This window comes from Triturus cristatus, chromosome 1_2, assembly GCF_964204655.1.
Source record: "Triturus cristatus chromosome 1_2, aTriCri1.1, whole genome shotgun sequence".
Taxonomy (NCBI): domain Eukaryota; kingdom Metazoa; phylum Chordata; class Amphibia; order Caudata; family Salamandridae; genus Triturus; species Triturus cristatus.
In genome coordinates this window covers 280,862,676-280,881,289 of record NC_140580.1, presented here as the reverse complement: position 1 = coordinate 280,881,289, position 18,614 = coordinate 280,862,676, and the positions used below count along the sequence as shown (strand labels likewise).

The 18,614-nt window shown below is 47.6% G+C and overlaps 1 protein-coding gene across 5 annotated transcripts in view; it reads right to left on the bottom strand.

Moving 5' to 3' along the window:
* The window catches only part of LOC146867161 (polyunsaturated fatty acid 5-lipoxygenase-like), a 1,030,548-nt gene that overhangs the window by 579,416 nt on the left and 432,518 nt on the right, over window positions 1-18,614 (bottom strand). For all 5 annotated transcript variants that reach the window (XM_085603716.1, XM_085603717.1, XM_085603714.1 and 2 more), the window contains one exon: window positions 16,481-16,679. In XM_085603716.1, coding sequence (XP_085459842.1) covers window positions 16,481-16,634 — 154 coding nt within the window. In that variant the 5' untranslated portion in view covers window positions 16,635-16,679. The remainder of the gene's footprint in view (window positions 1-16,480; window positions 16,680-18,614) is intronic.

Below are 18,614 nucleotides of genomic sequence, written 5' to 3'. Positions count from 1 at the left end.
AGCCCCACAGGAAGAGGCAAATCATAGGACTGCCACGAGCGGACGTGACCGCTAAAGGAGAATAGTAGCAACAAACCATTCAACAGACAGACACATAACCCGGAGGCCTCGCCGGAACGGCTATGACCTAGTGAACACTCAATAGGCAGGGCACCGAATGACTGAACTATCTGGACACCTCATGGTACACATGAGGGAATATGCCGGTGGCACCTAGCCCCCCCCCCCCCCCCGAGGGAGATCTCCTGAATTTACACTCACATGTTTGTAAGCTGGACCTGGGGGTGGAGGGAGGGCTTAGAAGCACAACCTAGTTGGGGGGTTGGTGTGGGAGGAAGGGGTTGTTATAGATGTTAATATCTGTATTAAACAAGACTTAGAGAAGCATTACTACCAATACTCTGACCACAGCTGGATAAGGCAACATGTATATTGCACGAGCACTAGAAGCTTTGCACCTAGCGTGGGCCGCAAGACTGTATCGACTAGCGTCCACATGACTGGCCCGCAGGACACGTTTAAACATCCCCATGCCACGAATAGCCACAAATAACACCCATCACGCTCCTGAGCTGGAATATCCGTGGCCTAAATGATAACAGAAAGGCATGGCTTAGACATACCTGCTTAGACATAGCATTGACATCTGCTTCCTACAGGAGACACACCTCATAACACCAACACTGAATAGGCTGTGATGAAAGTGCTGGGCGTACACATATAAAGTGACATTCTCCAACTACTCCGGGGGTTGTATCAATTCTAATCCGCAGGGATCTAGGCTGGACTACCTGTCAGACCTTAACAGATGAAGAGTGAAGATGTATAATAGTACAGGGGCACACAGGTAGCAAAAGCCTCACGATAGTGGCTGAATATGGTCCTAATGTGGACGACCCACACTTTTTCAGCAAATTGCAGGCCGAAATAATACGGAAAAGCGCAGGCATCACAATATGGGGGGAGACTTTAATGCAATTCTAGAAGACAGTAGGGACAGTCTTGGTGCAACGCAGACATTGCATCCTCGGGCCACTGCACAACTACACTCTATAATGAGAGAACATAATCTGGTTGATATCTGGAGACAAAAGCACCCAGACACGCTAGAGGGCACCTGTCTTTTGACACACCACAAAGCGTGGTTTAGAATTGACTTCTGGATACTGTCTAGTGAAGTAGCAACCTGGACGAGCGAAGTCAAACACACACACATGCTTTCTGATCATGGGCCAGTAATGCTTAAACTTCTCCTTCCGCAGATGCCCCCCCGGGCCTTCACATGGCGCCTGCCGCGGGATGCATTGTTAGACCCTGTATTCAGGGACAAAATCCACAAAGAGATAGTAGAATACTTTGAGATCAACAAGTCAACGGTGAGCTCTCAGGCAACGCTCTGGGAGGCATTCAAATTGGTAATAAGAGGCGCCTGCATACCCAAACAACATGGGAGTCCTTAGAGATATAAGACGCACATTAAGTACTATAGAGGCAAATACTCGAAACCTTGAAAAAGAGTACTATTAGTCCCACGACCCCGCGATATTTACCAAGATTAGAGAACAGATCACGAGATATGAAGAGGAAGCGAATAGAGAGCAAATAGAGAGCTTCACTTCCTGGGAAAGCATGTGCAGGCCAGATGTTATGGTGAGGGCGACCGACCGGGAAAAATCCTGCCCACAACTTTGAATGCATCCCACTCTCACACTTACATAATTGAGCTATTGGAAGAAGATTCCACCCCAGTAAGAGATCTGAAGGTCCTTGGAAAGGTGATCAGAACCTACTTTGAAAAATTATACACGTCTCGCGTTGTGTATGACCCGGCCTCACTGACCGAATATTGGGACACCATTGAACTAATCTGGTTAGAAAGAGCGCACAGAGACTACCTAGATCACCCCTTCAGGAGGACTTGTACAAGTAATACAAAGCTTGCCTGGGGATAAGGCATCAGGGGCGGATGGCCTATCGGCCTCCTTTTATAAGATATATGCCTCATTACTTGCACCACAATTGCTAAAAGTGTATCAGGAGGCTTACAATAGTGGCAGGCTCCCGCCGTCTATGCAAGAGGCCCTAATAACTAATACCTAAACCGGGCAAACCGACAAATAGCTGCGACTCGTACCGCCCACTATCCCTAATCAACGTAGACAATAAGATCTACGCCAAACTATTGTCTTTACGACTTCAACTGCTACTACCTAAAATGATACGTCCAGATCAGTCTGGTTTCATACCGGGAAGATTGACCTTCCACAATCTGAGAACGCCGTGTGCGACGCTGCATAACCTTCACCCGCAAACATCTGCAATCGCTGCCCTACTAGACGCATCCAAGGCATTTGACACCCTGGAGTGGTCCTACCTATTTGCACTGTTGGCGTGCTTTGGTCATAGTCCTCAGTTCATGCTGCAGATCAAACTATTATACACGAGCCCTACGGCCCGTATTAGCTATAATAGTGTAATAAAAGAGCCAATCCAAATCTCACGTGGCACAAGACAGGGGTGCCCATTGTCGCCCCTGCTGTTTGCCATAGCGATGGAGCCCCTGGCCTCGAGGTTCAGGCAACATCACCCACAACGTGGTATAGGATTCACGACCAGAGGTCTGGTAGCATCCCTATACGCCGATTATATCACATTACATATTGCTAACCCACTAGAAAACCTGAATCCAATGATAAGAGAACTGTTAAGGTTCTAGCAATTCTCCAGACTACAGATATACTGGTCCAAATCAATAATTCTACCACTCACTGACAAAACAGTGCCGTTCCCATTGGACTTCCTGCTGCAGTGGGCAGAGGGCCCTGTCAAATATTTAGGTATATGGGTCAACAGGGACAGAAAAGAAATTTGGGAGACGAATTACAGTCGCGCAATGACATGGCTGGAAGAGAAGATCCCCATTTGGGTTAAACTGCCAATATCCATGGCGGGTAGAATAGCTATTGCTAAGATGATTGTGCTGTCCAAACTATTGTATCTGTTTGTAACTATACCCATGCCGCTGACAGCAGCGTTTTTCAAGAGACTTAGATCAAACCTGATCAACTTGATTTGGACAGGTAAGCAACCCAGAATCGCTTGGGAAACACTAACACTGCCACTCCGCCACGGAGGTTTGAGAGCATCAGACTTTCAATTATATGCATACTGCACACAAGCCCACTTTCTGCATCACTGGCTTTATCCCACACCATTTCAGCCGCACATGGCCATTGAAATTGACAAGGTTGCCCCACGCCCCTTGGCCACAGCTGTTTATCAGGACTGGGGAGATCGACACAGTGGAGGCTCTGAGGTGGGCATGGAATGGGTTAAAAAAAAGTTCGAGGGCTCTAGCCCTGATCGCCCCATCAATTCCTTTGACACCACATTTCCCTATGCTGACTGGCAGAGAGACTACTAAGCATGAAAGCACACTCCGCATAGCCAGATTTGAATATCTCTATGAAATTGACGCTTTCATTGCCACACCCTGGCTTGAGAATGGAGCTTCCCCGAACTTAGCCGCCGTATTGTTGTACTACCAGCTCACAGCCACCTGTCAAAAATTACACAACACATTTCCGGCCCCCCCAACCCACACTGGTCCCACCAGAGCATCTATTGTCGTAACCGTCAACCAAGAAACCAGTCACTCTCCTATACACCACCACACAACAGAAACTTCCACTGATGAATCACCGAGCGCTGGACATCTGGAACGCAGAGCTAAATGACCCCGTTACTTCAGAGCAGTGGCTTCATTGCTGCGGCCAACTGGAGCTACTATCCCCCAATTACATGCTGAGACTCATTCATTTTAAATTCTTACACCAGCTATACAGAACCCCCACACAGGTCTTGAAAATGGGGTTGAGGACATCTAGCAACTGCTGGAAATGCAGGGCACCGGACGCCACCTTTTTGCATCTGGCTTGGTACTGCCTCATGGCGGTAGCATTCTGGAATAAGGTGTCTAATATAGTTACAGAAATCATTGGGATAGAGATTGATAGCACACCGCTGGTGGGCATTATGGGGTATGTTAAGGAAGTACCATGAGCCCATAGCCAGCTCACTGCAATGTTACTCTTGATGGCTAAAAGAGATTGGCAAAACGCTGGGGTAGGAAGCATGGCCCTTCCATTGACTCCTGGATTGAAGATGTAGCGTATTGCCAGGAAAAACTCTCCAATTTCTGGGAACTGATGCCTATCGCTTCTATACCAAAAGACATATGGGCCCCATACTTAGACTGGCTACGGGCAAGGAGAACGCAAACCCCCACTCCTCCGACTGAGGCCCCTGGTGAGGAGGTGACTGGTGTGCAGTAGATGTTATAAAGTGTACTGCGTTTGTGAAACTAACCTAATGGCTTCATACATGAAGATGCCAGTGTTGTAGCCGGGGAGAAATGTGTTTGGTTGGTGAGGTGGATGCTGAAATATATGTCCAACACTTAACATTGCTCAAAGTATACAATGATGTGCTGTAACAGGAATGATATAAGATGTAAGGCTGGGATTTGTTTTTCTCTCACAGTTAAATGTTTTGATTTAAGTATTTAAGATAAGACATGCAAATTCTGACTACATATTAACTTAACCATTGCTTCGCGATGTATGTCAATGTTGGAACTATCAATAAAAACTAAACAAAAAAAAAACTCTTGGGTTAAAAACATTTAGCACTTAAGACCTACAGAGTCATTAAAGGTGATGAAGTCTCATCATTTTTAGGGAATCAACTCTCTGTCTCACCCCAAGTCTCTATAGGAAATACATTACCTCTGAATTTGCTAGGAGTACAGGTTTTAGGAAGAGGCCTGGATCAACAAGCTAAAAACGAATACAATCACTGCAACAATACATATCCCTAGTAATTAGAATGATAAACACCAATATTATTATCCAGCTATGTTTATTTTTCTATATTGGAAGGCTCATGTCCATTTGAACCAGAGATACCAATTGTGCTAAGCCTAGATGTCAGAATCGAGTGGTTAATCGTAACAAACAGAGCAGAAAGGTCCAATAGGACCTGTGCCACAGACTCCGATTGGGCCACTTGCCTGTGTAGATCGTCAACAACAGATAGCACAACAAGCACTGTGCTTGTGGCAGTCCTGAAACCAAACTGAAAAGACTAAGAGAAATTCTGAAGCTCGGTAAAGACAAATTTTTCAAACAGCTTAGATCAATACGTAAGTAGTAAGATTGGCCTGCAGTTACTAAGATCTGCAGGGTCCAGCCTAGGCTTCAGTATTTAAAGATTAATTGAATAAAGTAGTTAGTTTGCCTGCTAATCGAAGACTGAGATTGCGCAGTCATTTTGCTGGGTCATGTAGTGTCCTCCGGCGGGGTAGCGGTGCAGTCTACCCGCGCCCGGAGGCTTCACGTAGTGCTAGCGTGTGTCGTCACGCGCTAGCTACAAATAAAGGGGCGTGGCCCGGCTCAGGCAGTCCGGACCACGTGGCAAACTAAATGAGCCGTGTTTTGTATTCTTAACGGCCGCAGCGCTAATTAATGCAAGCGCGCGGCCCCCAGCACACTGGCGACGAGGGGTTAAAGAGCCCGAGTGCCTCGATTGGTGTGCTTTGTCCCCAGGAGTGGTTTAGAGCCTTTGATCTAGGTCATATAACCACAGGGGAGCTGCTTATTCTGTGGAGGCCTGCTGTGTGCTCCTGGCAGGTCTGCTATTTTCAGTGTGGACCCATCTGCCCCTGAGAGTGACTGGGGAGAAGAGGAATTTTCCTTGCACACCCTGCTGGAGCCCAAGCTCGTGTGTGCCCCAGCTCCCAAGGAAGGAGGACATCGCAGTGAGGCCAGCACCCCCAGTCCACAGAGGGAGGACCCAACTGTGCGTTCGTCATGCTCGACCAGGCGGCTACTACTAAGCCCAGGAGGTAGGCAGTACACGTGCCGCAAGGAGTGACTGCGACTGTGCTAAGATGGCGTCAATCCCGGCCATTGAGCCCTTTGTAGTAGATAGCACCCCGTCATCCCTCGCCCCGCGGTGGAGGGACTGGACTGACCGTCTCCAAATTTACTTTGAAGGGGCGGGCATAGCCCGGGACAGGCGCAGAGCCCTACTCCTCCATCTAGGAGGCAAAGACATCCACCGTATTTACAAAACACTGGTGGAGGCCACACCCAAAACATATATGACGCTGCTCAACGCCCTAAACGCGCACTTTGAGCCGATGGCGAAAAGGGACTATGAAAGATTCATCTTTCGTCAGGCCAAACAAGGAGCGGAGGATTCGTTAGACACATTCCACGGGCGTTTGAAGGAGCTGGCCAGCACGTGCAGATTTCGAGATGAACAGGAAGAAATCCGAGGTCAGATAATACAAGGATGCTACTCGTCCAAACTCAGAGTGAACATCCTTCAGGAGGATGGCAAGTCTCTAGCGGATATCCTCACCCTGGGTCGGTCTAAAGAGCTGACGCAAGCCAGAGCAACCCACATGGAGGTGGCCCTCTACCGACCCATCAAGATGGAACAAGTCAACGCGGTGGAAAAGGCAAACGTGGTGAGGCCCAAAGTGTGCCAAAACTCAGGGAGAAGACCGCAAGACAAGAAGAAGGAATGCGGCTACTGCGGAGGCACGCCCCATCGCATGCAAGACTGCCCAGCGAGAGGGAAGAAGTGCAGTGCTTGCGGGTGGATGAACCACTTCGCGGCGGTATGCCGGTCTACGAAATCACGGAAAGAAGCAGCACAGGCACGACAGTGAGGACATGGACGATGACGCGGGAGACTACCCGGTCCACTATGTATTCGCAGTAGAACAACCACGACGGAAGAGACGACAACTTCCAAGGTGCAGAATCAAGATCCACCACCAGGATGTGAGAGCCACCATAGACACAGGGGCCTCGATCGAACTAATGGCTGCCAACGTGTACAATCAGCTAAGTCCACGCCCGCCGTTGCGTGAAGCAAGGACCAGGGTGTTTGCGTACGGACAGAAGACACCCATCCCGCTCCAGGGATGTTTCAAGACTGAGCTGAGACACCGGGACCTCAAGATCCCCACCACAGTATACGTGACCAAGGAAGGAAGCGGAATGCTGATAAGCGGACAATCAGCAGAGGAGCTGAAGCTGATCTCATTCGCCATGGCGGTACAAGAGGAGGAACTGGAGGCCATCATGGAGGAGTTCGAAGACGTCTTTAAAGGCATTGGATGTCTGAAAGGGAAAGAAGTCTCTCTCCACACCGACCCGTCAGTCCAACCAGTGGCGCTGAGGCAAAGGCGTATCGCATTCCACCTGCGGAAGAAGGTCAAAGAAGAGCTAGAGGCACTAGAGAAACAAGGGATTATCGAGAAGGTCAGTGGACCCACCCCCTGGGTGTCCCCGATCGTAGTGGCACGGAAGCTCAAACAGCCAGGGCAGGTCCGCATCTGCATTGACATTCGCCTTCCAAACGCCGCGGTGAAAAGGGAACGTCACCTAACCCCCACCATCGACGACATCTTGGGAGAACTGAACGGCGCAAAATGGATTTCGAAGATGGACCTACGGTCCGGCTATCACCAACTGCCACTACACCCGGACTCTTGATACATCACCACCTTCTCTACTCACGTCGGTCTCCGGAGATACCGACGCCTCAGCTTCGGGATTCTCGTGTGCCACGGAGGTGTTCCAAAACACCATCCGTGAAGTCCTCAGCGGGCTCCCGGGGGTCTTGAATGTAAGCGACGACCTACTAATATACGCATTGTCGATGGAAGATCACCACCGTAGACTTCGCTGGGTTCTCCAGAGGATCAAAGAATCCGGACTTACCCTACACAAAGAAAAGTGCCAGTTCTTAAAGAACAAGATCAGCTTCTTTGGCTACACGTTCTCCGACAAAGGAGGCCCCAGACCCCGACAAGGTGCGGGACGTCCAGAAAGCCCCAGCACCCTCCAACATCTCGGAAATAAGAAGCTTCCTAGGGATGTTGAACTTCTGCGGGCGGTTTGTCCCGGACTTATCCAACCTCACAAAGCCCCTCAGGGAACTGACGAAATCCACTACCACGTGGCAATGGGGCCCCGAACAGGAACAAGATTTCAAAGATACCAAAGCAGCCCTGTCGGCAGACACAACGCTGTCATACTTCGACCCGGCCCGATCCACCAACGTCGCTGTTGACGCCAGCCCATACGGGCTAGGAGCCGTGCTCACGCAATTACAAGGAAATGGAGAGTGTGCCCCGATCGCATATGCGAGCCGCTCCCTGACGGACACGGAACAGAGATACTCGCAAATAGAACGAGAAGCGATCGCCATCCACTGGGCCTGTTGGCACTTCCACGTCTACGTGTACGGCCATCCATTCACAGTGTCCACCGACCATAAACCCCTCATCCCCCTGTTTCAATGGTCAGCATCCAAGCCTCCCCCGAGGATTGAAAAATGGATCCTTCAGCTGCAGGGGTATGACTATCGACTCGAATACAAGCCAGGCTCATCCAATCCGGCGGACTACCTGTCGCGACATCCTAGGGCCGCCACCAAAGCAGAAGAAGCGGATGCCGAAGACACTGAAGAATATGTCCGGCTCGTATCAGAAAGATCCCGACCATTCCCCATGAGTCTTGAAACCATTGTGGGTGCCAACCGGACGGATGAATGCCTGCAGCGGGCCATAAGAGCGGTCCAATCGAATGACTGGCGTCCCATTCAGTCCACCATGACTAGACGGACGTCACAAGCAAAGGCCATCCTGGAGTCCATTGTGTGGGTCAAGGATGAGCTTTCGGTAGACAGCAGCGGCTGTCAACTCAGAGGCCCGCGACTGGTGATCCCATCAAGCCTTGCTCAACAAGCCATGGACCTCGCACACAGACGACACCAAGGCATGGTAAAAACGAAGAGTCGGCAGAGGGCAAAGGTGTGGTTCCCGGGGATGGACCCACTGGTTGAACAAACAGTCAGAACGTGCTCATGGTGCCAGGCATCAGGCCAACCAGATCGCCCTAACCCCGTCATCACTGAAGAAAACCCCCAATGGCCATGGGAGTGCGTGAGTGTTGACTTTGGACACCTCCCAGATGGACACTATGCCCTGGTGATCATCGATGACTACACGAAATACCCCGAAATCGAGATTGTAGGAAGCCAGACAGCCACGGAAGTGATTACAAATCTTGAGAAAACCATTGCGACCCATGGTATATTTGAAGTGGTGAAGACAGACAACAGCCCACCTTTCCATGGACAAGAATTTGCAGACTATCTCAAGGCTTGGGGAATTCAACACTGGAAAGTGACCCCACGCTGGCCCCAAGCAAACGGGGAAGTAGAGAGGTTCATGCGCACTCTCAACAAAGTAATACGCATCGCGAATGCAGACGAATCACCACTTGAGAGAGCCATATACAGTTTTCTGAGGGAATACCGTCTGACGCCCCATCTCACAACTGAGGCAGCTCCGGGGCCGGCAAGCATGGGCCGAGTAGTGCGAGACACCATCCCGCAGCACCCGAGCTGGACCCCGTCTCAGATTGATGCCGGAAAGGTCCTAGCCAAGAGGACCATTTCCAATGACCAAGCCAGCGCCGACCGACGAGCCAGAATGTCGGACATTCAAGCAAGGGACAAAGTCTACGTCAAGGACAGGTACCGCGGGAGCAAGTTCCGGCTTCCGTTCGAACATAAGCCATGGATAGTTATCCGCCGAACCGGCACTATGATAACAGCCAGAAGAGGAAGCGAGGAAATCACACGCAACATCTCTTTCTTCAAAACAGTACACGGCGGAACTCCAGACCAGCTGCTATCAGATAACCTGGATGCCAGACCACGTCAACAGTCAGGGGAGGAAGGAACGGATGGTGACCAAGGAACGATCCCCACTGAAGATTTGGACCGATCTGACCATGGCACCCCTTCACTGTTTGGAACGCCAGACGAAGCACTGCCAAGTTCCCCTGTGAGATCTCCTGAGGGTGAAGTCTCGCAGGAAATGACCCCGTCATTGACATCCTCACGGGGAGAACACTCCAGATATGGCCTGAGAAGCAATCCAGCTCCATCCTCCCACCTAGCAGGGTTCATGGTGTGATGAACCAAGGACTGGAATCCTAGTGACTGGTAACTGATCTACGTATTCAATGTTTGTTTGTTTGTTTGTTGTTTAATAAAGGTTGGAAGGAATGTAGTGTCCTCCGGTGGGGTAGCGGTGCGGTCTACCCGCGCCCTTGAGGCTTCACCTAGTGCTATCGCCTGTCATCACGCGCTAGCTATAAATAAAGGGGAGTGGCCCAGCTCAGGCAGTCCGGACCACGCGGCAAACAAAATGAGCCGTGTCTTGTATTCTTAACAGCCGCAGCGCTAATTAATGCACGTGCGTGGCCCCCATCACAGGTCAATAACTAGTGGTGTGCTGGAAAGATGGGTTTTATAGAATGTATCCACAATATATTCTTTGTAGATTAGATCAGCATTGGTAAAGCTGATCAAATCAGGGAGGAAAGGAGTAGAAAGGGTGAAGAAGTGTGGAACAGGAATAAGATCCGGATCGTCTTATATCTGAAATATCGTTTGCCAGAAAGGAGGACAGCTCGTTACAGAAAGTCTCCGAAAAGGAAATTTCACAGGAGATTTCAGAAGAAGAAAGGAGTTCCTTAATAATTTGTGAAAGTTCTTGTGATAATTTGGGAGCCCTAGTAATATGAACATTATAATGTGAATCCCTGGCTTCGTTATTTTTAGTTTATAATCTTTAGCCACTACTAAATAAATCATTCTAAGGTCAAAACAATATTTCCTCAAGTGTCTTCAACCAACCCATTCAATTTCGCTAGATGAGGGGTAAAACACAGATTGTTTCTTGGTTTACAAGAAGAGTTTGTGAGGTGAGGAGGGAAATAACATCTTGACTATCCTTTAGGATTTGAGTAAAAGAAAAAACTGACCCAGTACTAAACAAAATATTGTCTCAACTGGAAAAACAGGGTCAAGTAGGTGCCCTTTAATGTGTGTAGCTTTACTGGAAATTAAGTTTAATTTGAAAAGTGCTAAAATTTCCTTAAATTGAAAAACCTTTCCATGCGAAGTATTCAACCACAGATTTAAGCCTCCGACAACTATTGCACGGCTCTTAAATAAGCAGAAATAACCAATTTTTTCTGCTAAAGGATCAAATTGGTGCAAAGAGGTGTACAGTAAAGAGGAAAGAAGTCATTTGTAGAGTTTTTAATTTTTAATGAAAACGAGGTCAAAAGGAACACCGGTTTCAAAACTGTCTATTTTTAAGTACAGGCTTTTACGGAAGATGACCGCTATTCCACCCCACGTTTTGTGTGATGTCCCCCTCAAGATTTTGAAATCAATATGGGGAGTACCCCATGTTTCAGTAAGTAATGAAATGCTGGGTTTGTGGTCAAATAAAATGATATTATTTCCTGTCTCTGTGACGCTGTTGAGCGGGGGGTTTAAAAATAAAACATTGATAGCACAATGAGTCAGTGAGATATTGAGACCCTGCAGCTGAAAGAAAATAGACAGCTAAACCAGCCACAGCTTAGGTAGGGGTGAGCAAGGAAGAAGACAAACTTGTTCAGTTAAAGTATTGAAACCTCTTTCTAAGAAATCCCGACTTTCACCTTCAAATGGTGTAAACAAAGAATGCAGTTCTAACATGTATTTGTAGACACCATCGCATTCTGAGGCTCACCACCCGGAAAGCTGGAAGTTGATGTAATGGTCGTTTGACCCAGCAGGGCTGACACCCTCCATCTTCTGCTGGAGAGGGGTCCATAAAAAGGAAAAGAATCAGCCACACTTGCCTTCAGCAGGCAAAGACCAGTGTGCTAAGGATCAAACATACACTGATAACATTGTCCGAAAATACAGTGGCCACTAAACATACACCGTACTAGAAGCCGCATGGTGATTGGCTAATGTATTGCAAGACTGACATCAATGAAACAAGCACTTGCAATGCAATAGGTCTCGCATTTCTCAAAGTTAGAGCTATTGGCGTTGTAGATGACAATTTTTTTACGTATGTTGTTTTGTTTGCGGGGTGGAGGGAATGAAGGAAGTTGGGTGAGCCGCACGTAAGAAAAGTAAGGCCGGCCGCCATTGTTGGTGATTAGGAGCAGCATGCCGTGCTGCTTAAAACAACATAGAATATTAAGAAATAGAGTTTGGCAAACTGCGGAGAAGTAAAGAAAGGCACGGCCATCATTGTTTTTTTTTTCTTCTAGTCAGCTTTTACTTTTTTATTTTTCTGTTTAAATTTGTTTATTTGGTTTTAACAGTTTAGATACAGTTAGGCAGAACTTCTTCCTTGCATTACATGCACAGATATACTTGTATAGTTTCAGCTAGCGATTTGTATTGGCAGTTGTCTTTGTACATAGTGTCCGCCTATCTTGATTACATTCCCCGATGTTAATTACACATTGATTCAGTCTGTGTTGATTATGTGCTTTCTGTGGTATACCTGTGTACATCCCCCCCTGGATTAGGAGCTATATCTGCCTGCGCCGTTACTGGGAGTCGTTATATAATGTCCCGGTGAATGGGCTACTCTCCCTTCCAACTGGTGCCGATACCATAGCTGCCGGCTTGTATCTCTAACTAGTAACTTTGGTATTTAACCAGGGTAATAATTCGAGATCGGTGGGGGAAGGGGGAGGGTGTGCAGGCGAGAAGTGGGGGTCCTCTGTTTGGATGTTTGTGGTAATCTGGCGATCCACAGCTGTGGGTGTGGGGGAGTGTGGTTACTACTCCTGAGTTATTGTGAGGCTATGCTAATTGTGCTGACTGTTATACAATCTCCCCGATATGTGTTCGACCCAACTCGTTGTGTCTGTCGTCAGGCCCTATTGATGTATTGGGTGCTGTCTGGGGTCGGATGTCTCGGATGGTTCTTTCTGTGTGGTTTGCTGCTTGAATTGGTGTAGAAGTTGTGCCCATTCCATGGATATGTGGTGTTTACATGTTCCTATCACTTCCTCATCCTGTATCGCTTCCTCCTCTGCTGCGCCCCATTTCTTACCTGCACCCACCCAGGCCTCCACTGGGGGTCCCTCCGGGACTTGCCAGTACATGGCTATTCCTCTTTTTGCTAGTAGTAGTGAAAGGGACATGAAATGGATCTGCACCTTATCTGTTGTTCGTCTCCTGAACAAGCCTAGTGCACATGCTTCCCACGAGTTAACCTTTGTAATGTTTGTCGTTGCGCGGAGCACCTCATGAGTGTAGTCCCAGTACTGTTATATTGCAGGGCACCCCCAGAACATGTGTTTAAAGTCCGCTTCAGGAGCCTGAAATCGGGACATAGGAACTGCGTGTCTGGGTAGAAGTGTTATAGGCACCTTGGTGTTAGATACGCACTGAGTAAGATGTTAAATTGTATTTTTTAAATCGTGCATTTCTGGATACTTTTTTGGGGTATTCTATGACCTGCTCCCACTCCTTGTCGTTTAGTGGCCGGCCTATTTCCTCCTCCCATGTCTAGCGAGGTTAGCGGTTTGAGTATAATTTCCCGGATGGCGTTGTACAGCCATGTGACTGTCTGCCCTCCCCCATATGCAGTATTGTATGTATTACTGAATGTGTCGGTGGTTCCCCTTCGACTGGGTCCCAAAACGGGCGGCTGCTGGCTATAATTTGTTTATGTAGTAGGAATTGCCCTGGGGGGAAGATCATACTCCTCCACTAACTGATTGTAGGGTCGTAATCGCCCGTCCTCAAAGAGGTAGTCCAGCTTGGTTAATGAGCAATCAGTTCACACTCGCAAGGTTTGGGCCATGTAGTATTTCTCATTTTTGGGGAGCCCTATCAATGGGAGCAGTGGAGAATACGGGGGGTCTCTCCTCGGACATGCGATGTATCCTTAGCATACAGGTGCGAGCTAGCGACACCTGTATTGGATAGGTGGCACAGCCACCATTGTTAAATAAACCCCTTTCTACTATTGGCACATGCCGATTAAGACACCGCATGCACATTTGTACAATACAGAGACCTGAGAATGAAAAACAAAAAGCTTTTCCGACAGTTACCTACAATTTTACAGTTCAAGAGTAAACAGGAATAGCTCACATGTGTAATCTTAAATGCTTACAAGCTAGCAAAAACACTTTAGTTTTTCAACCTCAGAGTGCCCAAATAAATCCATAAATGCGTTTGCTTTCATTACCCTTAACGTACTCATTGTTCATGTGTACGTCCAGGAGCCTGCCATAGCCGCCGAAGCAGCGCTAGATGTCCTTCTCCCGGACCTGTTATCTTAATCTACCAATGGACCATCACTGCCTGGTGCGAGAAAGGAAGAGAAGGAAGTTGGGTGAGCCAGGCAGAAGAAAAGAAAGGTGCCGCCGCCATTGTTGGCGATTAGGAACGGCGTGCTGCGTTGCTTAATAAAAAACTTAGAACAATGAAAAAATAGAGTTGGGAAAGCCATGCAGCCGCCACTGTTGAAGACTAAACGCGGCGTGCTGCGCTACTTACAAAAAATTGAATATTGAGAAAATAGGGTTGGGCAAGCCACCCAGAAGGAAAGAAAGGCACGGCCGCCATTTTTGGTGATTAGGATCGGTGTGCCATGCTGCTTAAAAAAACCTTAGAATGATGAAAACAGAGTTGGACGAGCCACGCATCCACCTTTGTTTTAGATTAAGGGTGGCGTGCCGCATTACTTATAAAAATAAAATATTAAAAATAGCATTTGCAAGCCGTGCAGAAGAAAAGAAAGAAAGGTACGGCCGCTATTGTTAAAGATGGGGGTTGTGTGCAGCGTCCCCGTGCAGTTAAACCGCAGGCCTGGTTGCAGAAGTGGGAGAGAGTATCCTACCTGCAACAGCAGCTAGGAGAAAGTAATTAATAAAACTGTGCTCAGAAACTGTAAATATAACATAATGAGTAACAACACATGTAACAGGGGCAGTCCTCATGGGAGGTTACAACAGGAGAAATGGCGGTACTAAGGAAGGACTACTAAGCCTATAAATGAATCAAAAGCCACCATGTACAAAGGACAGTAACGTGCTAATTGAAAAGCTGTGCAGAAAATAGGTGGAGCTTAATTCCATACCTGAATACTGCATGTCCCAAAGAGACATTGCTGCCTAGGCGAGACCTAAAAAAAGTTGTGTGAAGGCCTGCAGTCAAAGTGCTAACACACAGTCAATCATGGAAAGAGCCCAAGCTGTCTCAACTCAATTAAATATGTGCATGAGTGAGAGAGGCAACACAACGGTAGGTGAATGTTCGCACAGGTGGAGGTGATGGATTACAGGGAACAAGGGGGTGAACGAGGGGGCAGGGACAGACGACGGGGAGTGAAGATGATGAGGGGGGTAATGGGGCAAGAATGATGCATAGTGGGAGTGGCTAGTTTGACAGGCAAGAAGGATGAGGATGTCGATGATGGCATGGCCAGCGGAAGTGTAATTGAGCACGGTGACAAGTCAAAGTGAAACAAGCATTGGCATAGCCAATAGGTCTCGCCTTTCGGACCTTTTAAGTGTTTAGCCATGCAACAGTTGCATAACTAAATACTTTTAAGGTCCCAATAGCGAGACCTATTGGCTATGCCGAGCGGCCGTGCGGCCGCAAAAGTGATCGCGATCAAACATCAAAGCGGCCGCAAAAGTGAAAGTAACCGCGGCCAAGCGCGGCGCGCGTGCCCGCGCACAAGCACTGTAGCTCTAGGCTGGCCTGGTAGCACTTTTTGGAGCCCTCTCAAAAAGTCTCGCCAGACCAGCGCATGCGCTGGGTCGGGCGATACCTAAAAAGGATGCAGGCAACCGGCAAGATTCAAAGAGAGAGAGAAGGGGGCCCACGACTCATTAATCCTACTACCAAAACTTAATGGAACGTTAATGGGAAATGCCTGGGCTTGAAAGGCAGCCCATCTGAGAGCCTGTGCCTGAGGGGGCTACCCAAACCTGAATTTCTCGCCACCACTCGTATGGATACATGCAAAGTATTGGCAACATGAATTACCCTGACAGCTTCAGTTGCTGTAGTGAGATCTAAAAAGAATCCAAAAGAGTCAGGAAAAAGAGACAGCATGCAACATAGGGCTGCTAAGAAAAACCTCTGGCCCCTTCACTCATTTTTTTTTTGTTTTTACAAATTAAGCACCACCTGTGGACGCCCTGTTCATTGAAAGAATAGGGGTCAGTGTCTCTGGGCTGTGGGAGTCACTATCGAGGGGGGTGGGGGTGCCCAATAACAGTCACCACTCCTATATCAGCTTTTGACTACTTTTCCCTCACCTAACTAACGATTCCTAGTTTTGGCTAGAAGCATTATAATATTGTAAAATGTAATTAATTTGAGTGATATGATTTTTATGCATCCTCATATAATCCATTACTGAAGCAACTGTAGTATTTTAATTTCCAAAAAGTGCATTTTCACGGTGCAATCTGCAGGAAGAGCATTTTAAGAAATGTCTGCAGCTCCCGTCCGTTAACTGGCTCAGTGCTTTTCAAATTAAGTAACTACTACGAACCTTTTCCTTCCCTGAGAATAATTTCCTTGTCAGTAGTAATCCACCTGTAGCACGGGAACTCAAGGTAATCTCCGGATGGTGTTCGCACTGTTATATGTTTGCAGTACCAGTCATCTTCGTACCAATATTTGTGCTTTTCAATTTTCACCAGCATTATTTCCCCCAGGTCCTCGGAGACATTCACATCATAGGAATCAATCTGTGGTGGAAAATAGACAAGTATCAGTACACCCCTAAACGAGACATATTTTAAATGACAATAAAATATTTGTACTTTTCTCCATGAAATATGTTAACTAGTTCTGCCTCCTCATGTTCTGGAAAGACAGTAAAACATGTGCGTACCTTTTCGAAGGACGAATTGTCCCAAAGTACGGGGTAGCAGGGGCGTAACACAGGCCCTCGCATCCCCCGCAGTGCGGGGGGGGGCGAATTGCAGGCCCCCTCAGTACTCTACTCATACCCGAGAGCTCCGGATTAAAACCGGAGCGGGGGCCCCTCTGTGTACCTCGCAGAGGGGCCCCTTCAACTTTCGTTACGCCACTGCGGGATAGGATAGTTGGACTAACGTTTTCTCCAATGGGGTAGAGAAGGGTGTTTCAGAGTTGTAATAGTTCTGGCCAAGAGCATTTTACAGTGGATCTTCCCACAATATTCTATCCAAAAATGAATATCACGAACATCATATGAACTATTTCAAACAAAAGGTTGCACAGGGTTGCTTGCCTTATGAAGAGTGAATGGAACCTGCAGACAGTGGTGTAAAGAGACGTGAGCTCCCCCCCCCTTGTAAACTACATGGAGGGGGACCCACCCTGGAGCTCTCAGGCTGTTGCAGGGATTTTGCTTATGCACAGAACTATGCGCAGGAAACCAGGACCTCAGTGAATTGTGGTGTACCAAAAACTCACCTCAGAACCCAGAACCCCTTATCCGACCAGCATCAGTGTCCCATTCGTTATCCAAGGTTTAGCTCGGCGGTCCCAATGTATAGACAACCCAGAACAAGCGACTTAGTGTATTTCTCAGGAATGGTGGGAATCAGAAATACCTAATAAAATTATTCTCATATCAGTCCACAACAGAATAAACAGAGACACGGTAAAGTTTAAAGAGTTTATTTTATAAACCTCGTGTCCTAAGATGCAGTACTTTTGCTAACATAAGCAGACAAATGATTAAAATCAAAACCAGCAGCATAGTTACAATACCATAGAAAATGAAAGGAGTAATCATACTAAAATGACAGTGGATCTCAGCCACCTTCCTTTCGCTAGCAAACTAATATTATTATTAGACTAATAAAAGGTCTCTAGGCTTGAATGGGGAACCCCATACCGTAAAGATCAGCTCAGTGACATCACATCACAGGATCAGCTAGGCTCTGCTCCTGGGAAAGCTCTTCTTCCGAATTTAATGAAAACATGTAACACTGCAATATTAAAAGCACCCGACTTTCAGTTATTTGCAGCTGCGTGCGTGTTATGGCTAAATAGTGGGCCGATCAACCTGAACCCAACAACATGCACCGTCTAGCGACCCAGACTGTTTCTTTACACTATGTACAGACCAAGGTCGCTGCTCACTGTTTGGGATGTGAACAACAGACAGTTCTCATGTGAAGCAAAGTCGAGCAAGCATTTCTCAATTTAATAACATGTGACTACAGTGTTGTGTGCAAAAGCAGCAAATGCGGCAAGATGGCTTTCTAACATCTAACGTGGTTGTGCTAACTTAGCATTGTACATATATAGATAACGATCTTCCCTACAAGGCCAGGGGCCCGCCATCCGTGCACAATACCGGCAAGTGCGCGGTGTGCGTGCACGAGCGTATCAAACGATTTGGTCCCAGACCCAGTCAGTTCGACCACCCTGGATACTGCATCTTGGATTAGAAAATTTTGCGCACCAAAATGGAAATTTTGCACCACACTTTCGTTTTTTTTGTGGCTGCCGTGCCAATGGACAATTGTGCGCTTTATGTTGGAAAACCTTTATTGAAATCAAGTGAGCCATAAAAATGTCATGTAGCACTGAGAGCAGTAGGGTGAATGCGGGAGGAAATTAAAGGAGTGCATGTAAAAGCAGAAAAGGAGAGGAGTTCAGAGGTCACTTCACTGGGGTTTTGTGCT